The following is a 24,431-nucleotide window of genomic DNA, read 5'->3' on the forward strand; positions in this document are numbered from 1 at the left end:
AAGGGATAAACAAAAAAAAAACCCTAAAAAAATCTAAAAAAATATATACAAAAACTAGAAATAATTGCTCCATATGTGTTAATCCTAATTTCTCACACTGGTTGCTGAATTAAATATCTAGATTGATAAGTATGTATATATCAGGATACATTGCACATTGGTGTGTTTTGTAAAGATTTGCTTTAACTGGTAAAAACCTTAAGTAACCATGCAACCAAGTACAGCTTTAAAATCAAACTATAATAAAAATATTTACACAAAGACAATGTCATTAAAAGATGGAGTAAAAATGTTTCAGTTTTTGTTTGTGTTGACAAGTACATACCAATGGCTGTTTATTGTCAAAAAGCCTATAATTGATCTGTACTTCAGATATATCAAAAAAGAGAATTAAAAAAATTGTAAAAAATTGATGAATTAAGTTCAATAATCGCTGTCAATTGATTTAAGCAAATTTGTGAAAAAATGCATGAATTGACTCAGCATTGCATTTAAACAAAAGGCTGACATTAATGTTTTTTCTTAGTTACCAAGCAAAATATTGTGTACAAATTACATACGTATGTAAATAAGTTTATACATTGTAATTGAAAACTCATTTCTAACAGGAAAAAATCAGTTAAGTGTACAAATGTTACATGGTTAATAGCAAGATATAATTGTGAAGAAGTTAAAGGTGAATTGCTAAATAACAGATCTTTATGAGAGGACTTTTACCACTTGATTTCCAAGATTCATACTCTGAATTGGCGGAAATTTTTGACAATGAACTTACAATAACTAAGCTAATATTTCTACAAGCTTCTGGTTTGGAACCATTTACGACATTGATACAGGATTCCTATATCCACACACCCCTAATTATTCTAGTTAGAAGGAAACAATTATTAATTTGCTTGTGCATGCATACATTAACACTAAAACTACACTCTACATGCAAAGTGAACAGTGATTATGTACCAGTGCAGCTTATATAGTGTCACAATTATCTTCCAATGTCTAGATCTGAATCATGTGTTTGCTTGCTGGGTCTATTGCCCAATGAACAGCTAGGGTCATTCTGAGATAGGGTGTTCTTTGTAGTAGCTGGTGGCTACTTCACTGAACAACATACAGGAGGCCCTTGACATGCCATCCAGAGCTATTGGAATAAAGTATACATGTGTTGCCCAAGGTCCCTATCAGCAGATAGGTTTCTCACCTGGCATAGGCAGGGAGCAATGAACCTATGATCTCCATCTAACTTAGGTAGGTCTGTTCTACTGTCTGAACTATCATGATCCCATGACCTAATTCAGTAAATATCAAACTAACAGGTTAAATTACCTCCATCATTTTGTCTTTTTACCTCTTTTTTTCAGCAATTATTGAAAGCCTCCCTTTATAGGTCTCTCATTTCAATTTGCTTCTTTAATTCCAGTTTTAAATTAACAGAGCTCTAACTAGCTATCAAAAAGTATGGTAGTATTAAAAACAGCAGATCCCAAATGGATCTTGACATCCACATGTATATGTTCTTTTTTGGTTCCATATAAGTTGAATCTTTACCCTGGTTTTTGTCTTCTTTACCTTATCAAGCATTTTTGATTCACAGCTTGCATATGAAATTTTGACAATGATCTATCCTGTACTTATATGTGACAATTCTAACTGGCATTTTTTTCTAATCAATTGCAAGATAAAACATACTAAATTACATACTAAGAGGAGTCAACATAGAAAAATTTGAGAAAAATCCACAGAGTATTCTTGATTTCTGAAAAGGTTTTTATATTTAATAAATATTTTTATATACCATATTCCTATGTACCAAGCGTTTATATACAACGATACACAAACTCCGGATAAGTTTAATTTTCTTGATTTAGGAAATGTCTACTAATTACGCCCAAACAAAGGACTTATAACTTCAGGTCAGTCCTTTTTTCGGGCGGAACTTATCAATATATCCTAAATAAGGAAACCTAATGTATCTAGAACTTTTTGCGATTGAATCCTATTTAGGGTTTATCCCTATTCTTCTATCACCATGCATACCAGATGGTGTCCAGGCAATGGCTACATGGAACCAACCAAACCTAAAGGGTGTAGGCTCTACCCCGAAACAATGTTGTAACAAAGACCATAAAAAATTAAAAGTAATACATTTTGCCTTAAAGTCCACTTCTAGGACTGAACTTAAGAATATCAGTTCCTGGACACGTATCTAAGCTTTCTCAGTCGGTGTCATATAACAAATATTACCTGGAGATTTTAGTCTGTAAATACTTGGACTACAACAGGGATACAAGTCTTCCTACATAATCAAATTTACCCATCACCTATTATAAATATATATATAGAACTGGTATATTACCTTATACCAATCACACTAGATGGCTAGCTGACACAGGGTCGTACTACAAGAGATCAACCTCTAACCAGGAGTAAAGTCAGGGCCAGACAGGTGATCTAATACCTCAGAGAATCAGTCATCTAGGTGAAAGACATGGTCTGCTGGGCCAACAACTATTTACTTACTGCTATACCTGTACATAGACTTGTTTTCTACTTACTCCCTACCTACACATGTACACAAATTCGTTTCCATCTAAGTGTGATGTGGTTTCAGTATCAAATTAATTTGTGTGGAATTTTGGTTGTTTTGATTTCAAGTCAGGGTTTTTTTTTTCAAGTGAGAATCGTGTGTAATAAACAAATAAGACGGTAATTTACCTCCTGAAGTAGATCCTGTGCTGCTATCGCCTTCAGTACGTTCTTCTTACTGGTATCCTGAACCTCACCTCCCAGTAGTAGCTCATCCAGCATAAAATAGGCTTTCTCAAAGTTAAATATAATATCTAGTTCACACACCTGAAATATAGAAATCAAACAGGCCAAGTTACTTACTTCATACTCTGGGGTAATTTGGAGTTTTCACGATTTCAAAAAAAAAAAAATCTTACAAAACTATGTGGTAATCTACATAGTGAACATGTTATGACTAAAGTATATCCCTTGGGATCAGATTCTTTAAATTGATTCAATAATCTGCCCCTTTCAGCTGAAATGCCAAGTCTCATTACAAATGAGGGACAATTTAAGTAAAATCTCACTAAAACACTTCACTAATCCCTGTTTTGTTTTTCTGTTATATAATGTAAACTTGTAAAATTTGTTCACACATATACAATGTATATTGGGATCATGGACAGAGTCTATGGTGGTATGTGGTACTAATTAATCACAACACCTTTTAATGAATTGATAAAATCACTTTAGCCGAATCTTACAATAGTCCATATTGATGTTTTTGAAAAGTAAAAATTTCCATGATTTTTCCAAAATCTTGAAACAAAGTGAATATATTTTTCTACTTTCTGTTAATTCAGTTTTCATGGTATCTTCTTTTTGAGACTTGCTTCTTTCCTCAGAAATAACACGATATCGACAGAAACATTAACCACTTCTACAGATCTTTCAGAACAGTAGCTGCAAGAGTCCTGTACTTACACTTCCGAAATATTTATCGAGTAGCTCTACATATCGGTGTATGACTTCTAGTGTAAGAAGCTCATTATCTTCTGGTTCGATGGCACAACAGAAGTACAAACTGGCATATCTGACAACAAGAAAAAGTCATTAATAAAGTTATTGAAGATTTTGAATCACCTGCTTATAAAATTAACATGGAATAACAAATAAACAGCATAAGATGGAGTCCGGGCTGTAACATAACTTTCTGAAGGTTTGATATAACACTACAATTGAATTGATGTAAAATATACTTAGCAAACTTCAGAAGATAGATATGTACCGATCTTTTATTCTCTTTTTTATTTAAATTAATAGTAAATTTAAGCCCCTCCCTTTCCCCCTCCTTTATACCAGTTGAACTAGACTGTTTAAAATTTGCGTCCTTGGTACATATATCAAAACTTTAGGCCTTTAGCATCACTGAAAAGTTCTAGCAGGATGAATGAGCTGAATTATTCAGTTTAAATCACTGTTTGGCTCTAGTTTAAATCACTGTTTGGCTCTATCTAATTCTATATTTGTATTGAAAGGTGCCATTTATTTGTGTTTTTGTTCAATCAGTTATTAAATAACTTCTAAACTAGATTGTTGGTTGCATAACTCAAATCAAGATCCTGATAACACATATAACCACTGAAAACTTCCCAGTGTACAGTCAATTTGTATTCTTTGTGATGTCAGTCAATTTGTATTCTTTGTGATGTCAGTCAATTTGTATTCTTTGTCATGTCAGTCAATTTGTATTCTTTGTGATGTCAGTCAATTTGTATTCTTTGTGATGTCAGTCAATTTGTATTCTTTGTGATGTCAGTAAATTTGTATTCTTTGTTATGTCAGTCAATTTGTATTCTTTGTGATGTCAGTAAATTTGTATTCTTTGTGATGTCAGTAAATTTGTATTCTTTGTGATGTCAGTAAATTTGTATTCTTTGTGATGTCAGTAAATTTGTATTCTTTGTGATGTCAGTCAATTTGTATTCTTTGTCATGTCAGTAAATTTGTATTCTTTGTCATGTCAGTAAATTTCTATTCTTTGTCATGTCAGTAAATTTGTATTCTTTGTCATGTCAGTAAATTTGTATTCTTTGTCATGTCAATACTTATTACATTACCATCTTTACTTTACACATTGTTACCTTTTGTACACTATTTTCAGATCTTTCCACTCGAGAAAGCTGCACATCTTGGGTTTTCGTGCCAACACCAGTGTTATAAGTTCCCGTGTGATCTTTTTCTTTGACTTGTCGGTGTGGGCCGTGTACCATTTTTGTAAACGTAACTTGCCTTGTCGACTAAACAGAAGCATAAACTGCATCTAAAAAAAAGCATAAAGAAAAAAATAACCAAGTGTTTAAAAAAATGTAACAAGAGGCTTGATTGGCCTGTATTTTCTTATTGTTACTTATTTAACTTTTGCCAATTATTAAGTTGGTAGGACAAAATCGTTATAATCACCTCACTGGAAGTCTTTACATATGTGAGAGTTAGGGCTAATTTCTTGTCCCCTTTATACCACTGACAGTGGACTTACAAAAATATGTTGCACAATACTCCTAGAACTGGGAGACAGGGGCTTATTTAAATACATTGGCACCTTGAATTTGTATGTGGGATGTTTTAATACCAGATATTAGCACAACACTGTGAAAACCACTGGCAAAACAGATTGATGAAATGTAATTTATTGCACATTGACCATATCATTTCGATCTTCTCTTTAGCTAGATCATTTGAGCATAAGGCTATACGGTATATCTAATGAGTCAGAGATCCCAGTTCTGAATCCTAGCAGCTGCATTTTAATACAGAATAACCTGTTACAATCAGAAGAGCTCCTTACAGCTTAACCATAGCCCTGGCTATATACTGAATACATATTAATATTTGGGGTAAGACATGCATACACATGGCTCCTGTAGTAGAAGTAAGTGAGGTATAAATGTGGTGAGTGGTATCAGTAAGATTAGTACACTGCTCTAGCATGCTACATGTTAGCTTAATCCTGTTTCAAACAAATATATAAGCCACTGTTGTGTCAGTGACTATCAGAAGACAAGCACACACATACAAAACAGAATTCCTAGCTTTACAATGATAAATTGTAAATCAATTTCAAAAAGAGCAGATCAAGACACTTTAAAAACGCATACAGATGAGATTAAAATATATAAGATACGACAACAATAATTTATATATCTCTGGCCAGTTGAAACAGTTCAGTCAATCTGCAATTATTCTACAATAAAGATGACAGGTTTTGAAATTTCTTGTCAAGCAATGATTTGAAAAGAAAGTACCATTTTTGTTACCTTGTACATAGAAGGGTAACAACATTGCCTGAAATATGTGTGTGCATTGACCCTGCATTATGATTAAATTCTGAAAAAGTTAGTTTCAGGCAGGCTTGGCATTAAATCAGAAAGTGTAGAATATTCCGCAGACTAGCCTTGGTCCTGATCTGTACATGACGGTTTTTTTAACAGGTTCAACCTCTCCAGCTGTTTCTACCAGCTACATGAATGCAACCCTAATACTAAATTTACATGTGTACAGAAATTGGACACAATTATTGTAAGTATTTCAAGTACTGCCAAGTACTGTACAGCTTTATGTATTTAAAGGTAATTTTCAGAAAGATTTTTTTCTTTATTTCAAATTATATATAATACATTCTATGTAAGAAATGAAACCTTGAAGACGTAGATGGATGATAGACTTGATACTGTGATGAACCAGTTATTTTATGTTGTTAAGTAAAATCAGCTATTTAGATTTTAAGTATGGTACTATGTGTCTTGAGCATTGAATTGCAATCTGCATATAATATAGATTGGGAATTTTAAACATTGTATTGCAATTTTCGTACAAAATAATTACAAATTTTATTATTTTCTAATATAAGATTAAAGTTAGATTTTTAATCTCGCATATGTACACAACACTTTATTAAATTAGTAGTAAAGCAAATCTAAATATTTCATCAGAGATTTCTAACTGTTATATCTGAGAGCTTGCTGATTAATCTACATACTTTTGCTGCACGTTAAAGCTTGCCAAGTGTCTCAACAGTGTCAATATAGTAGTATCACTATGTATACCCTCGCCCGTCAAATCTGAATCCTGCTGTCAACCTCTTTGTATATGCCTTTAATACTAGACAAGAGAAACAGAAAAACATTACAATAATATGATATCATGAACAGGAAATACAGGCTGCTGCTACAACACCACTTCAGCTCTGTCTGTATAGACATCGCATTACATAAAAACTACCATTTCAAAATCATACAAACTTTAATATTCTACAAGTCATCAATGATCATCATATGAAGTTTTCGCTTCTTTTAGAAAATTTTCAATTTAAATGCTCCAAAAATTCAGACCAGAAAATCATCAAATATTTACTCTACCTATGTGTTACCACCTGTTTAAGAAGTTGTGAGCTACGAAATTCTGACGGGTAATTATAGAAAAAAACGTAAGTTTGAAATTGAAATAACAGTATATATGATTATAGTAAGAATAACACAGTACAGATATAAAATATCACCCCTTACTGTTTGTACAGCAGTGTAAAAATAATTGCTTCAAAAATGAGGGATACCAACATTAGATTATATGTAGTGGGAAAGTTTTGGGAGCTTAGTATATACCCAAATGATTGTGGTGGCAGACATTTTGATTTTAAATATCTCCTTTTTAAAACTAATTCAGGGAACAAAAACCATCACCAGTGATTACAGCTTAGTGTTTTAAATGTGATTTCATGTAGAAATAAACTCAGGTATATTTCATTGATTTCTGTATAAACAAAACTTCAGAAAATGTCTAAAAACAAAAACTTGCAAACTTTGAATAAGTTGTTTATATTGATTGTTTGGGTTTATATTGTTTAACATCAACATTTAAGGTTATATAAGGACAGGAATAGGAGGCATCAAGTCATCACATACATGCATTATGCTTTGAATTCCAGAACATCCTATCTTAAATATAAAAACAAGAGGCCCATGGACCTTAACAGTGACCTGAGTTAAAATGCTGTCATTCTTCTTGTAACATGTCATAGAAGTAATGTTGTAGTAGTAATAAAACAAGGTAACTGGAACTACATTGTACATGTAATACAAATGTAAACTGTACACTACAGTAACTGTCATCCTTTGATAAGGATTCTTACACATTTGAATTAAAGCGAGGTTACACTCAAAACTGTGTATACAAAGAATTTTTAGTTCCACCTTTTTTGGAGTATTGAGATGAAGATTTTTGAATTTTCAGTCAATCTGACAGTTTTGGTCCCACCCCTCAGGGGCGTGGCCACCATATAATTTACAATATATTGTTGCACCTTTGGCCATGGAAGATCTCTGCAAAATTCCATTGAAATCGGTACTATGGTTTCTCAGAAGAAATAAACAAGAGGCCCAGAGGGCCTGTATCGCTCATCTGGATCTTTATGACCAACAGTACTATATCTGTGCATATGTTCCACAGTAGATGCTTAAAGCGATATGACAAATTACTCCATATGGGTTCTGTCCCTTAGTAGTCAGCCCCCTCATCTGTACAATGTTGAATTGAGACTTTCTTATGATGTTTCCAGTTAAATATAATTGATAGCTTTCTTTTAAATCAAGGAAAGAAGATGGTCAAACAATATAGCAGAAAAACTCTTAATTATAGCTGGACGGATGACCCAATACAGCAGAAGCTTACTTGCCCTTTAGATCATTGTTTACAAACACAGATACAACATATTTGAGACTTGCACAAGTCAACATTATATATCAAAAATTAAATATAAAGACAGGAAAAATTAAGGTACATGTAATTATAAACCATAATCCTAACTCAAAAACAATAATAAAATGTTTCATGCATATCATTAGTGATGTCACCATGGTCAGTTAAGCTCCTGTTACTGGAGATATAATGATAACAGTTTACTGTAGGCCTATAGACACTGCATAGCAAATGGGATCAACTTAGAATTTCTTATTTATTTATGCTATAATTATGAAGAATCTTAAATCAAAATGAAACTCTTGCAATTCTCTTTCTGATCATGTTTTCTGTATTTTAATGCTATGAATAGAACATAAGTAATTGGCTAACATGTAGTTTTTCACATTACTTAGCTCAAGCCTCTCAGACCTCCAGGGGGCTTGGCCCAATCTAATTTTTTGGGAACAGTGTGACGCCACTGTGAAAGGTCTTTATAATTTTGTCCACATCATACCAAGAAAGCTCCCAGTCAAATATGTCCCATTCATTAAGTCAGGAAGGTTCTACATATTTGTATATAAGCCTTTACTGGCCAAATATGATGGCTTTTTGGTTAATCAGAAGAAGTTGTTTACTATTTTACCAAATTTAACACCAATGACCTTAAATATCATTATGGGTCAAGCTGTTTTTTCACACACTATGTGGGCACCAATTAGGGAACCTTTTGGCAAAATATTATGATCCTAGGCTTTTAGGTTAATCAGAAGTTGTTCAAAGGTTTAACACATTTGACTGTTGTGACCTTGAATATTGGTCAATGTCATTTCTGTTCTCAAATATTACTCGGCATCATTGAGAACCTATTTAATATCACTATCCTAGATGTTTTGGATAATCAGAAAATGTCATTTTAACTTTTAGCAAACTTTGTAGGACACTTAAAGAGTAACATATTAGCTTAATGATTCTAGGCCTTTCGGTATTTGGGGAGAAGTCGTTCAAAGATTTTAACACATTTGACCTCTGTGACCTTGAATATGAGTCAAGGTCGTTTCTTTTCGCAAATTTTGCTGGGCTTCATCAAAGGAACTATCCTGACAAATATGATGACTTGATGCCTTTTGGTATTTCAGAAGAAGTTGTTTAAATGAAAAATTGACAGATGTAGAACGAAAGGACGGACGGACGCAGCACTATGACATAATCTTACTTGGCCCTTTGGGCCAGGTGAGCTAAAATGTTTAAAGTTTATGATGCACAGTGCTGGACAAAAAGTCATTTTCATAATTTACCATGAGACTTTGTCACAGGTGACCTAAAAATCAGGTCATTCAACTTCCAACATTAAAACAGTCTTTTGTAGGGAATTTCCATTTCTATCTGCTTTTAACATTTTTATAGATGGTGAAGATGTCAATTCCAAAATAAACCTAAAATTTGGCAATAATGTTATTTCAGTACTTTGTACTCGATTCAGTGAAATATCAATCAATTACAACAACTGATTCAAAAAGGATCTTGTCATCCACCACTCTTTGATCTCTCATCGTTTTTAAAAAGTTGGATCTTTTCTGTCCTTTTCTCATCTTTCCAATGTTTCTGATAATAATTATATGAAATTTAAAAATTCTTTTGAAGAAATAGCTTTATGATAACTTTTAATTTTCAGGTCTGAGATGGTAGGCAGTCCACCATTATGTTTTACTGATCAATTCCAAAATAAATGAGGCATAGTTAGGAAATATGGGGAACCTTATAGTTAGGAAATATGGGGAACCTTCATATAAAATTTGTTAAAGATCCATCCACTACTTAATTCTCAAGAAATAGCTGTAACAAGACTTGTCTAAGGAAACATCACAGAATAACGAGAAAACCCATGGTTTATACTTTATCATCAATAACATGTAAGACAAATGTACATCAAAATATAATAGACCAGTCACCCATGCAATAGGATGTATCATGACAGCGAAGTTGTTCTCTTCATGAATCCTGTACATCTGAATCAAAATGAGATAACTCGTCAATATGCAACAAGATGTCATGGCTAAAAATGACAGTTTATATTGCAACAGGTGAATATGTGTCTGAAAGGGGAAAAATCAAACACTTGAATTTCAACTTCTACAAATATTCTGATACGAAAGGGTACCTCAATGTAGAACAGCAAGGTGAAATACCCAAAACCACCAAAAACTAGTAAGATGTATCCAAATATGAAAGATAACATTGAAATTTTCAACATTAGTATTGAGTTTATCTCATTCTCATATCAGATTAGGCTGTGCAGCACTTAAAGGCACCAGGAATTAACACACACTGTTACATGCATGTATATCACATGCGGTTCAGTGAAAGTCTGAATGGAAATGTGAACATTCTGTGTAAATCCTGGAAAAATAAATGTGAAATATATGTGTTTATATTAATTCAAAAAAATGTATATCATACCTTTGTAAATTTCAATGATACATGTATTGATGCCTCTCTTATCTCTTACAAATTGTTAAGATAGAGTTAATTAAGCCAGAGCGTAATTGATGGGCATTATTTATTATATTAATTAACATATCCTTGTTAATTGTGAGCCTAAGGCTGTCGATCTAGTAAAATCACTGCCAAGATGTCTTTTTGTTGTTCCCTCCCTATCCCATTGTTGGGGGCGTTCAGTGCTATACAGCCAAAAGCGACTTGACAACAACACAAATGTAAATTTTAGCATTATCTATCATATTTGAAAATATTTTATGAGTTTCGGGTAAGTTTTAGGTATTTCGTCACCTTCAGGAGAAAGCCTACCAAGTTGAAATGATTGCTAACAAATTGAATTTTTTTGGTACTAGATCAAATATTCAACACTTTGCTGTTGTGGTTAATATTTCATTAATGAGTTTAACTCTGCCCAATTATAGATACTTTTCCATGTAAAATCTGACACATATCAGGGCTCTCACACCCCATTTTGGGACTGGGGCCCTGGGCCCTTAGAATTGGGAAAAATAATGGTGTTTTCCTTAGAATTTGTAAAACTTGGGGTCTAAATTGGGAAAAAAAAGATACTATTTTGCATTGGGAATGGGGCCAAATATTGGCCCCAAATCTAGCAGATCGAGAGCCCTGCATATGATGATATCGATATACAAAGATCGTTGAACAGGTGAGTTATGGCCAGTTATAAGTTTCACAATTGCTGCTATGTTGACTGTATGAGACATTCTGATGACTTGACTAAAACTGTCATCATTTCAAAAGTTTCTCACCACAATAACAACTATTTAGTCTATTTCTAACTATACCTTTTGTTGCTTAACTTTTGAAAATAAACATGTAAATGACACTCAGCTGACAGCCACAAAAGCTCACTATGCTATGTACTAAGCAGCTAAATTGTCTGTATACACAGTGTATATTTCAATACACTATCAAAATAGTCATAAATAGGCATGACAAGACTTAATTGATGATCAAATAACAACTGACCAAAATGTGATATTAAATATCAAGGGATACCGAAAAGTAATTTAGAAAGTAGCTAATCGAGGCATCTCGGTCATAGTGCAGAAATTGAAAATATCAGAATTGCCGAAACACTGGAACGACTGAATTCCGAAACGATCAGGAACGATCTCAAGATTTCAGCATTTAACGTAATCTGAAATTGTGTCTCATTATTTATGCTTATTGGATATGACAATCAGCAAAGCGTGAAAAAGACTTGCATGATGCATATAGTTAAGCCATATTAATAGCACTTGCCTACCTTCACCCCATAATTGCCAGATGATAGATGGCCAACACCACCTCCCCATATCCGACATGATGCCGGCTTCAATTTATGGGCTACATTTCAGATTCGTTACCATTCACTTACCATATTTAGTTCTGTTGTGCAAAACCGTTTCTATATCAAAATAATTAAAATGTCTCGAAAGACATAGATGGCCACTAATTTATGTTACTTTAGCATTCTCTTTGCCAACACCTCTCTTTCCGCGTTGCTTTTCCGGTTACAGCATTTGTGTTTTACGTCATCCATTATTGACATCCGGTACAGAAGTCATGACGTTTAAAACAAAACAATGAACCACCCATGCTTGCATAATTCTTCACGCAATTTGACACAGTCAGGTAGTGCTCACTGCTTCACCGTTCGGTCCAAAATGTGACGTTTGGACGCTAACACTTCTAGTATTTGTTTATTGTTTGGTGAGTTACTCTTTTTTTCTCATGCAGTGTTAACCAATGAGCTGATTACATATACTTGCATTAACTATATTTTGCATGTGTGATCAGCTGATTTAATATAAATTCAGGTTGTATTGATCAAGCGTGTTAAGCAAGATCATTAGGCCTAAATAAAAATCGATTATGACATAGAACACAGAATTAATGATTTTTAATTAATAACTTTATAATACACCAAGGCATAAGCGGATTTCATGCAATCTCATTATACGTATAATTAATGTGTTTTTTTTTTCAAAACAAGTTAGACAACGTTAACACTATAGTATATTTAAATACTAGAGAGTTTTTGCTTCTCATAAAATGTGGTGAAATGAAGAACATGTTTTGTAACCAGGTTGATATAAACAGAAAGTTTTAGAGGCTTACTGGAACATTATCAGGAAAGACTGGTAGCTGTACAGATATGTCCTTCTTCAGAAATGCAGTTTGGTTCATGAAAGGACTGAAGGAATACACAAAGTAAGTAATGTTTTCACTAGAAAGTTATCATAATCATCATTATCATCATCATGTCTGTCAAGGTTTGATTGTTTGAAATAATGGTGGTAGATGATGGCAGCTATATTGACAGTTAGAATTGTTATTACAACATCAGAAAGTATTAGATTAATCTTGGATCATCATTTGTATTTTTAGGCATTACAGAACCAAAATGAGAAACTTGCAGCCATCTTGAATTTTGACAGTATTTTTAAAAGAAATGGTGCTTGTTGGGGCATATGGTCCATGATTTAGGTTTAAAAATTAAAGAAAAGAAAACTTGAATTTTGTTCATAAATTTTCTGTTATTCTAACTTTTTACATAGATTCTCTTTGGTGCATATTGAAGATTTAGATGGAAAGAAGAAAAATGACAGACAGCTGGTAGCCACCTTGAAACTGATCATGACATCTGTAGATTATATCTAGTGGATGGATCTTGAACTCTATATTAAGGTTTCTTTTCTTGAAAAAAAATGCAGTCTTTTAATTCGTTCAGCTTGAAATGTACCAAATCTTGGAGGAAAGAGAGGAGAGCAAACTTACACGACATGCTATGAAGATCGTGGAATTGGAGATGCTAAGATCATTTCTGGAAACTGTTGTTAAATGATATTTGAAATTTTTCAAATTAGGTTGAACATAGTGTTTATAGTTTGTGCAAATACTTAGAAAAATTAAATACCATATATATTCTGTGTACCTAGTCAAGCCAATTGTGGAAACATAGCAATATTTGTTTTGGCCTAAATACCATTCTTGTCCGTTATGATATAAGTCAGCTGATATACTCTTATGAAAAATTCATAAATTAATCAAGCTACATATATCCCTATGTTTACACAAAGGCCGAATTATACGCCAAGTAATTTATATAGCCAGCTTTATGTACAGTACAATAATTAAATGTAACAGGTACCGTCTAGTGTTAAGTAGGAATCAGAAATACTCTCTAGTAATCAATAAACAGTGTACATCAAAGATCGGTCAACAAATCATTTGTACATATTATTGATTAGTGTTGCCTAAATTTTTCTAAGGAAATATAAAAACTTTTTTTTTCAAAAGATAAAGCAGATTTCAGAAATATGGGAATTCTCCTACATTTATAAATGTATTTCTCCTTCAAAGACACTGATTAAACAAAAATCTACTTAAGCGTCATTTTACAGATTGTCAGAACCACATTTTTCTATCTTGTGTCACATCCAATTAAAAAGTTTGTACAATTATATGTAAAAATACCTGGTGTGGCAGCATATCACAATTTAAATTGCCACAAATGCCAAATTATATGGTATAAACAGTGGTATGGCCCTCTAGGTATTTTTTATGTACATGTATGGATGTGTTTCTCAACTTTACATATTTGAAATGGCCAAGAAAAAGGGTTGCTCAAAATTGATATTATAAAATGTATTACCAGGTATATACTATAATATGTCTATATGCAGTTGTGATATATTGCTTACCAGTAATTTAACTGTTCTGTAATGTATTGGATCAAATATAGTATAGATGAAAGGTTTAGAAAGAACAGTGAATCCAATTAAAATTCAAAGAGAAAACTGGGACAATTACAGGTGGTGATATCAAAGCCTGTTTAAAGGTGGAAAAACTTTGGATGATTTTTAGCTCTTTGCCGTTCATAAAAAGATAGCTTGATACTGTAAAATCATATATTTTTGTGGGACTCAATTTTCAGGGTTTTTGAAAATAATTTTTTCATGGACACATGATTTTGTTGATGCATATATAATATAAATATAGCTTCATAATTGTTCTGATTCTAATTAACAGTTCATGGGCTTATAGAATCATTCACCCATAATAGGATGTGATTAGGGAATCTCAACCCTTGAGGGATGATTATCAATCTCTCAAGTACTCATGTTTGAAAACTTAATAATCTCACCCAGAGGTTGTGAAAGATTATTTTCTCTAACCCGTTTTCCTTGTCCAAGTGCAAGACAAAGCATATTGTGTGTAAACAAAAATAAACATGATATAATTCTAGTTCCACTTCCGGGTGACGTGATTGATGTCACCTCAATTGTAGTCAGAACTTGCGAAGAACACACATAGCTTGTCTCAATCTAGGATGAGTGTAGAAAATCTCACACCTGGAAAAAAGTGTTTATCTATATATGTCTAGGATGAGAGAAATACAAATCGTTTATTAAGATCACCAACACAATTAACCAATTCTCCCCCAAAATTATTTATTTTACAGTATACCATTCCAGGGAAAGATATGTATCATTCTGAGTGAGAAGGTTTGAATTTTTGCAGGGGAGGATATGTATCATTCTGAGTGAGAAGGTTTGAATTTTTGCAGGGGAGGATATGCCAGTGCTAGTAAGGACTTTAAGGCCTCTGACCTTGATGTTGATGTATCAGGAAGAAGTTACATGATCACTGGAGCCAATAGTGGGATAGGGAAGTGTGCTGCTGTGGCCATTGCTAAAAAAGGTATGCATGTCCAACTTTCAAAGAAGTAGTCTCCCATTAGTACAAGGTAAAGAATCTACAACATTCTACTTTACAGGCGCAAAAGAATGGAATTCTCTTCCAGATTATATTAAAAGTATATATAACAAGCTTAAGTTTAAAACCTGTGAAACGTCACTTTCAAAACAGAATGCAAGAGAAACAAGATAGTTATTATGTATATTAAAAAGGGAAATACATTTGTAACTCCATTTTGAGGACCCCAATGGAAATAAGCGTTTTAAGGCTTTTTTGGGAAATCCTAGGATATATGTACTTTTGTCTTTATTAATAATTATAATTAGCTGATACATTAAAGATATAGCTAACAACTTATTCCTGATTATGTATAACATGTTATATGTGCCATATAGTCATATGTTTTGTATACAAATCTGTCCATATTGATTCTAAAAAATCTTTAGTATTGTTATTATTATTATTTTCATAGTTAAGAATTCACTTAGATGATGATGTCATATAAAAAATAAATTTCTTAGATCAATAATGTAAATTTTCTGTCCAGAAAAATCAGAAACCATCTTTGATATTTAAAACAGTGAGATGAACAGCTTGACCATAAAGGCCCTAACTGACCTCTTGTTTAGAAAGGATGAATATATGTAATATTCTGAGGTTCGTGTGAAACCTTATTCAATCAGACTTGTATGTTTACTTATAGTCAGAAGTGTTAAATAATGTCGTAGATGCGCTGTTTCAGGAGGAACTGTGCACATGGTTTGTCGGGATCCAAAGCGTGGAGAAGAAGCTCGTCAGGCTGTCAAGGAAGAGTCTCAAAACCAGGTTTGTATATTACCCTGATGCTGTAGCTAGGTTTGTTGCAGTTATGTGAGGATAAATGCAATCAAAGCTATTTTGGTACCCACTGTATGTACAAAATCCCAAATTATCAGGGTGCGAGGTCACATAGGTCAATAGTTCTTGTATCACACCTCGACAAAATGGCCATTCCAAAATACATCAACAGCTCAGAACCAATGTCCAGATAATGTGCTTCATTTTTTTTTTTTTTTTTAATTATTTTGTCATTCTGTCAATTTTTTTTGGTCGACATATAAGCTGCCCTATACATGTCTGATTAGATTTTGACAGTCATCAGTCAAGAGTAAAGGTCAAAAGTCACCCTTGATGATTTTTGAAACAAAAAGCTTGAGTACAAGATGTGTTGTTAACCCCTTAAAAGATTTACTATGTAATAGTTTTAGATTAGAAGAAAAGCTGAAGGTTGAGGGGGTATATCTATGTGAGCCCCTGCTCACTTTGTTTTTATTTTAATGTAACTTTAACATGTATTCACTGTGTATTCACTGAAGTAGTTTCCATCATTGTCAAAAACATTAATTACAAAATGTCATGCCTGGTAATACATCAGTATTATTAGATTAAGAGTGAAGGATTGTATGATAAAAAAAAAGCTAATGAATCAGCAGAGTTCATTAATGTCTTTGCACAACAGTTTTCTTATCTTTAAAATATTTATGCCCAGTATACCATATGATTCTTTATGCAATGTTGTTTATTTAGAGGTTGGTAGATTAAAGAGATTTTAACCATCAGATAAAATGTGTAGGTTTGTATACTGAGTATTGAGGTCATATATTGTATATATATTGGTTAAATGACTACAAATTACTTGTTATGAAGATAATTATATAAACATTACTTTATTTCCAATAAGAGAAACAGCTTTTTTCTGTTTTACTGTTAATCTGTCAAAAACTAATTACAATCAGTCATTTATTGCTTATGAAAATGAAACAAATAGCGTTCAAGCTTTCCCGACTTTACTTATGTGTATGAATAATAAAAAATAAGCAAAATACAATATGATTCTAACCGTTCAGTCTTGATATAGATTTTAAAATTAACTATAAAAGATGTCATTCAAACTTTTAACAATGGATTTAGATTGGCAGGTCAGCTGCATTAATTGATCTAAAAATAATAAGATTAAAAGTTCTCCAAGGTTAATTGATATAAAGTTATCTCCCCTGACTGAAATCTTTACGGTGCTTTTTGTATCATTTCAGGATGTACAGCTACATATACTTGATATGTCTAAACCGAGGGATGTTGCCAGATTTGCTCAGAACTTTATTTCATCAGGGAAGCCTCTGAATGTTTTGGTAATTATATTCCAGAATTCTGTAGGGGGAAAAAAGGTTTTTGCTCTGTAAATTTAGAATTAATGTGCCATGTAATGATTATCTCATGTCAATTGTAGAAAACACTGATGGTTCTAAACATGCAGTGTTGTAGAGAAAAACTTATCATTTTCAAACTAATAGTTAAAACACTTTTGCCTGAAATTAAATATTCCTAGGTGTAACATTTGAAATGATATCACTAGATTACGAGTGATCAATCTATTTGCTGTAGTCTTGTACACTATAAAATGTAGAGCTTGATGGTATCTTTGGTAAGTGGAAGGATATTGCCTCAAAAGTAATTTGCTTATGTTTTTTTTTGTAACCTTGGCCTACATATAAAGCCACAAGAGAGAAATTACGTACAATATATTAAAATCTTCAAGCTTTTGAATGTAACATACAATTTGTACGTTGACAATATGTGTGCAGGGAAACGTTTGTTCAGGTTGAAGTCAACTGTCAGTGTGATATTAACTTGAAACAGATCTTTATGTTGCTTGAGATAAGTGTTTCAATGGTCTAGTGCCATAAAGCTTCTTGGCTGATATTTAAGTATTGTATATAAAAATAGAAGGTTAATTTCTGCCTTGGAACTCAGGGAAACATTCACTAGATTTATATCCTCTTTGCTTACCAGATCAATAATGCTGGTTGTATGGTCAACACAAGAACAGTTAATTCTGAGGATGGACTAGAGAGGAACTTTTCCACAAATACACTTGGTATGTCAGTTAGTACTTGTGTACATTTTATTTATGATGAACTTTCACTAACACACTGGGTATGTCAATTGAATTCTTTTGTATGTTTTATTTATGATGAGCTTTCACTAACACACTGGGTATGTCAGTTAAGTCCATTTGTATGTTTTAGTTATTAAGCTCATTTCAAGACTTCCATGAAATATACCGTTTACATTTTGCTTTAAATTCTTGTTAAATCTGCAAAAATAAGAACCATTCAAAACAATATGCCGTTGAAGTGACCTTATGTTTTTACCGATGTTTTACAGGTGTACATATGCTGACAACTGCTCTAATACCACTGCTGTCAAAACAAGAGAAATCCAGAGTGGTAAGTATCAACAGCACAGCATTGTGGATAAGTGAAAAATAATGCAAACACATTCGTGGAATAAAGAATGATGATGAAATCATCAATTTTTTTCTACTTCTCTTTTGGTAATGCAGAGTTCTCTGCTCTTGGAAGTAGGTATTGATTATTACATAATTTGTTTGCGAGAGTGACATAAGAAACGACAGGATTTTATTATGCAAACTTAATAATCAATATCTTCCCACAAGGACAGATAACTCTGCATTTCAAAAAGACAGAATAAATGTACCTATGAAATTCTCATCTAAGGGAAGATGTCAGTGCAAATAATTATTTGATTTTGAATATGCAATCCAATCACTCTGTATGTCTGTCATCTGCAATATTGTATTTGAGAACTCTTCCTAAACTAATGAACAGATTCAAATGAAACGTCCTATCAATATAAAGGACCATAGGTAGATGTGCTTGCATTTTTTTTTCAAAATTTTGGTTGCCATGGTATTGGTAAATGTAAACAGTTTTACTATAAGTAGCCACTACTCCTTGATAATTCAACAGATTTTATTATTTGTCTATGGTCAAATTGGTCCTGGCCTGTGATTAATAAGAATTTAGATATTATCGCATTAGGGGATGCCAAACATTACCATAGGTTACTACTAAAAGTTTTTATAGGTATTGTCATGGCAACTAAGCTGAAGCAAATTGTGGTCTCTTTTTGGTTGAAATTCAGATATTGTCTAATTCTTATCTGCTTTTGTATAAAAAAGGCAATCAAATTTTTCATGGAGTATTAACAAAATTTGGTATAGGGGGATACTAAATTCAATTTTTGATTTTTGTTTAATTTCAACTCTTTTACATTGAGTTTTACTGGTCTTTGTGCAAGCAAAGGTGAATGTAAACTTTGCCACTTCAACTGCACAGTTCTTTTTTTTCGTTCATATATATTTATGTAAATTTTTTAATTGGAGGACATAAAATAGATAGGATAACAATTTGTACTCTAATCAAGTTTAGGCGATGACAAGGTACACGTCAGGGGAAAAGTGAAGTCCTACACAATGTACATAAAATGTTGAGGTCTTTGAGACTAAAACTGAAATAAATGACAGGTAAAATCTCAGCATCAGCAAAGGTTAAATAAGTGATATGTAGGATCTTTGTATATTTCTGGTGTTTTACAATCCTCAGGATGACAGTTCTGGGGTTTTACAATCCTCAGGATGACAATTCTGGGGTTTTACAATCCTCAGGATGACAGTTCTGGTGTTTTACAATCCTCAGGATGACAGTTCTGGGGTTTTACAATCCTCAGGATGACAGTTCTGGGGTTTTACAATCCTCAGGATGACAGTTCTGGGGTTTTACAATCCTCAGGATGACAGTTCTGGGGTTTTACAATCCTCAGGATGACAGTTCTGGGGTTTTACAATCCTCAGGATGACAGTTCTGGGGTTTTACAATCCTCAGGATGACAGTTCTGGGGTTTTACAATCCTCAGGATGACAGTTCTGGGGTTTTACAATCCTCAGGATGACAGTTCTGGGGTTTTACAATCCTCAGGATGACAGTTCTGGGGTTTTACAATCCTCAGGATGACAGTTCTGGGGTTTTACAATCCTCAGGATGACAGTTCTGGTGTTTTACAATCCTCAGGATGACAGTTCTGGGGTTTTACAATCCTCAGGATGACAGTTCGGGGGTTTTTTTATATATTTTCTCAATTATTTTTATTTTCAGGCTATTGTAGGTCACTTGATTACCTCCCTTTTCAGTAAAAAGTCAGAAATTTCATTTGTAAATTCCCATGGTCCCTTGTGCTCTCTTGAGTTTGGGAATAATTGGAAAAACAATATTGCAGACCGGCAAACATATTTGATTTCTACAGAAATAGCAAACTTTTGTTATTTCTGGAGAAATAGAGGAAGCATAATTCTCAGATTTACAATATAAGTTTCCTTTTGTCCTTAGTTGTGTAATGTTTATTTTGGGACTGATGAGAAAAAAGATGAAAGGGGGCGGGGGTTGGGTGGGGGGGGGGGCAACAGGCTGCCATCTTGAATTATTAGTCATAGGTTGTCGTAGCTATTTCAGGAAAAGAACGGATGAATAATTTTCAAAATTCCAGAGGTAGCCTTCTTTTGTCCTTAGTTGTGCATTGTCTATAATGGGACTGACCAGGAAGAAGAGAAGCATGGGGAAAATTGAACATAACTGACAAAGATCATGGTACCAGCCAAGATTCCTCTGTGGATCTGAAACAAACAAAAGTGTTATAATGAGTCGTCAGAGGTTTTTGTTTACAGTTTGTTGTTTTAATTGTGTACAGGTAACTGTTACCTCTGGTGGTATGCTTGTCCAGAAACTGAATGGTTCTGATCTACAGTTTGAAAAAATGAATCCATTTGATGGAACTATGGCATACGCTCAAAACAAACGTCAACAGGTTGTTATGACTGAACAGTATGCTAAAAAGTATCCAGACATCCATTTTTCCTGCATGCACCCAGGTTGGGCAGATACGCCAGGTATAGTAAATTCAGTGTTATTTTTAATCAGAAAGTTTGTACCTTAAGATAAATTCTAACAATCAAATTTATGATTATTTCATAATCAGTTCTTGATACAGAAATGTTTATATACATATTTATCGCTGTTATAACTTATTCTTTCAAAATCATTTACAAATCTGTACATTGAAATTACTTATGAATACAGAAATTTGTTAGATATGTGTATCAGAGATGGATAACTATAAAATAGGTTGTTTTTGATGGTTCACATTTCTGTGGTTGTACCCAAAGAATGAAGCAAACAAGTTTGATTTTTTCGGGAGTGAAATGATTACTGCTGATCTCTTCATTATCAGTAATTTTTTTGAAGGTGTGAATTTTTGTGGTTTTCTTCCATCCTGGAAAAATAACAAAATAGATATCCCTCCAAAATGCTGTACTTACCAGTATCAATTTCTCAAACCGAATAGCATTGAAATAGTTTTGTGAAACTGTATTTGTCCTGCATAGGACAGGTAGACAAATTCTGTTACATAATGAAGTAAAGAATGTTTGGTCTTATCTTAGCGGTACAAAACTCTATGCCTGACTTTTACGAGAAGATGAAAACTCGACTGCGGACTCCAGAAGAGGGAGCTGATACCGTTGTATGGCTTGCAGTGTCAGATTCTGTACCTTCATTGGACAGTGGCCTTTTTTACCAAGGTTGGTAACTGCTCGTCTGACAAGCCTATTACAATTGTATGAAATCTCTTCAGAGTAAAACTAGACCACATATCAGAGTCGTGTAAAATCTGATATTCTCATTTGCTCAAATTGTTTTTTCAAAGATTGCTTTTTTCTGGAGCACCTGATTATCAAATTATGAATAGTGTATTACTGTGTGGATGTATGGATTTAAGTACTCATGATACCAACAAAAATAAATGATCTACCATCGACACGGCAGAAGGAGGTTTATCAAACATAGTGAAATAAAGGATGTTAGAAAAATGCAACATCCAGGAAAAAACTTTACGGAAAATATTCAGTTAGGAACAAAGTGTTAGTAAAGGTAACTACTCCGATGCATTCTTCATTATTCAATGTTTCTATTCCTTTATTCATTTCATACTCTCATGTTTACACTTTTTCATGTATTCTTTAATATTTCCAGATTTTGTTTTTAATTTTTACAGATAGGCAATCAGTATCCAAACATCTACCACTGGCCTGGACCAAGTCGACGGCAGATGAGGAGACAACTTTCATGCAAAAATTAGACAACATCGCTCAGCAGTTTCTTGTTGAGAGCCCTGACTCTTAACATCTGTTGACATCTCTATCTGACAATTATTGTAGATAAATCCTAGCACTTTCTGATATTGTCTTCATGACATTCTCAACAATTTTCTACTAGATGTCACATGACCAATTTTTGGTGATAACATGCATGTGAGTTTATCTCTCCTTGAACAGTCTTGATCATACCTCTCCATGAACAGTCTTGATCATTTTGAGACAGGGATTTCATGTAATACCTGTCTGAACAACATTCGCAAGGCCCATCACATCCAGAACAATTAGGGTAAAGTGTCTTACCCTACGGAAACCAAATACGTATCATGTGCGTGATGAATTTATATAAATATTAGTATACTAGTTGTTATTTGTTTAAGTTATTTTTGAAATGTGATTTATTGTTAATTTTATTAATAGATTGACATTAACTGTTAATCAAAGGACATAGATGTTTCTTTCTACTTGACTTTTGTCTTTTCACATTTCTATAACCGGTAACATTGTGTCTTTATTATATAACTGTCTGTTTAACTAGCAATAATGTTGCATACTTAATGTATCATTGGTACCCTGGGGGGAGTTATGAATTGTTGTTACGATAGTCTTGAAACATTGTACAACTGTAGAATCTTGAAAAGATATTGATTATGACAGAAAAGTTTGTCAGAAGTAATTATATATAAACAAGTAACTTCATGGATTGTAAGGCAGCTAATATCTATTAACTGAATTCTCTTGAAATTCAGTTTCAGGTAACAAACCTAACGCAGGGTAACCAGTTGAGCTATCAGTAATGTAACAAACCTAACACAGGGAAACCAGTTGAGCTATCAGTAATGTAGCAAACCTAATGCAGGGAAACCAGTTGAGCTATCAGTAATGTAACAAACCTAACACAGGGAAACCAGTTGAGCTATCAGTATTGTTACAAACCTAACACAGGGAAACCAGTTGAGCTATCAGTAATGTAACAAACCTAATGCAGGGAAACCAGTTGAGCTATCAGTATTGTTACAAACCTAACACAGGGAAACCAGTTGAGCTATCGGTAATGTAACAAACCTAACACAGGGAAACCAGTTGAGCTATCAGTAATGTACCAAACCTAACACAGGGAAACCAGTTGAGCTATCAGTATTGTTACAAACCTAACACAGGGAAACCAGTTGAGCTATCAGTATTGTTACAAACCTAACACAGGGAAACCAGTTGAGCTATCAGTAATGTAACAAACCTAACACAGGGAAACCAGTTGAGCTATCAGTAATGTAGCAAACCTAATGCAGGGAAACCAGTTGAGCTATCAGTAATGTAACAAACCTAACACAGAGAAACCAGTTGAGCTATCAGTATTGTTACAAACCTAACACAGGGAAACCAGTTGAGCTATCAGTAATGTACCAAACCTAACGCAGGGAAACCAGTTGAGCTATCAGTATTGTTACAAACCTAACACAGGGAAACCAGTTGAGCTATCAGTATTGTTACAAACCTAACACAGGGAAACCAGTTGAGCTATCAGTATTGTTACAAACCTAACACTGGGAAACCAGTTGAGCTATCAGTAATGAACTCCCTTATTAATTATGTTTGAACATCAAACAACAAGGTCACCGGTCAAATTTAGGCTAGAGGATAGTAGAATACTCCAGCAAACCAAATTTAATCAAGATTCATTCACATTCAGCAAAGATATCGTACACAAACTGAAGCAAGGACAGACAGATGAAAATTTCCAAATTAATATAGCAGTTTTGTTTAGGATAAAAGTGAACATAAATAGTACACCTGGCACTGATAACTTCCTAAGTGAACATCAAATAGTACACCTGACACTGGTTACTTCGTAAGTGAACATAAAATAGTACACCTGACACTGGTTACTTTCTAAGTGAATATAAAATAGTACACCTGACACTGGTTACTTCCTATGTGA

General features: G+C 33.4%; 3 protein-coding genes across 7 annotated transcripts in view; 1 reads left to right on the forward strand and 2 right to left on the reverse strand.

Annotated features, from left to right (window-relative positions):
- Positions 1 to 12,242, reverse strand: part of LOC132552893 (AP-1 complex subunit sigma-2) — a 40,085-nt gene extending 27,843 nt beyond the window's left edge. For 3 of the 4 annotated variants that reach the window (XM_060217087.1, XM_060217090.1, XM_060217089.1), the window contains exons 1-4: positions 12,122 to 12,242; positions 4,653 to 4,831; positions 3,493 to 3,601; positions 2,716 to 2,853 (exon numbers count right to left, since the gene is read on the reverse strand). In XM_060217087.1, coding sequence (XP_060073070.1) covers positions 2,716 to 2,853; positions 3,493 to 3,601; positions 4,653 to 4,831; positions 12,122 to 12,124 — 429 coding nt within the window. In that variant the 5' untranslated portion in view covers positions 12,125 to 12,242. Of the gene's footprint in view, positions 1 to 2,715; positions 2,854 to 3,492; positions 3,602 to 4,652; positions 4,832 to 6,547; positions 6,670 to 12,121 lie in introns of all 4 variants that reach the window. The other variant, XM_060217088.1, reaches the window with a different exon arrangement.
- The window catches only part of LOC132552879 (peptidyl-prolyl cis-trans isomerase), a 513,126-nt gene that overhangs the window by 141,204 nt on the left and 347,491 nt on the right, over positions 1 to 24,431 (reverse strand). The gene's annotated exons all lie outside the window — the stretch shown is intronic.
- Positions 12,340 to 22,857, forward strand: LOC132552873 (dehydrogenase/reductase SDR family member 12-like). Of its 2 annotated transcripts, none has more exons than XM_060217065.1 (10): positions 12,340 to 12,456; positions 12,833 to 12,957; positions 15,317 to 15,450; positions 16,190 to 16,272; positions 17,520 to 17,615; positions 18,277 to 18,361; positions 18,652 to 18,713; positions 21,031 to 21,229; positions 21,782 to 21,919; positions 22,393 to 22,857. In XM_060217065.1, the coding sequence occupies exons 2-10, from the start codon at positions 12,902 to 12,904 to the stop codon at positions 22,518 to 22,520; spliced, it is 981 nt and encodes a 326-aa protein (XP_060073048.1). In that variant the 5' UTR covers positions 12,340 to 12,456; positions 12,833 to 12,901; the 3' UTR covers positions 22,521 to 22,857. The 2 variants fall into 2 exon arrangements, with proteins under 2 accessions (XP_060073048.1, XP_060073049.1); XM_060217066.1 differs by having other exon boundaries at positions 12,879 to 12,957.

This window comes from Ylistrum balloti, unplaced genomic scaffold (genome assembly GCF_031769215.1).
Source record: "Ylistrum balloti isolate Yb309-2 unplaced genomic scaffold, AGI_CSIRO_Ybal_v1 Utg370284, whole genome shotgun sequence".
Lineage (NCBI taxonomy): Eukaryota > Metazoa > Mollusca > Bivalvia > Pectinida > Pectinidae > Ylistrum > Ylistrum balloti.

Bases quoted from the DNA above. Each gene is read 5' to 3' on its own strand.
- LOC132552873 (XM_060217065.1), top strand. From the start codon at position 12,902: ATGTCCTTCTTCAGAAATGCAGTTTGGTTCATGAAAGGACTGAAGGAA. The intron at 12,958-15,316 runs GTAAGTAATGTT...GAATTTTTGCAG, and splicing joins GGACTGAAGGAATACACAAA to GGGAGGATATGCCAGTGCTA. The intron at 16,273-17,519 runs GTTTGTATATTA...GTATCATTTCAG, and splicing joins AGGAAGAGTCTCAAAACCAG to GATGTACAGCTACATATACT.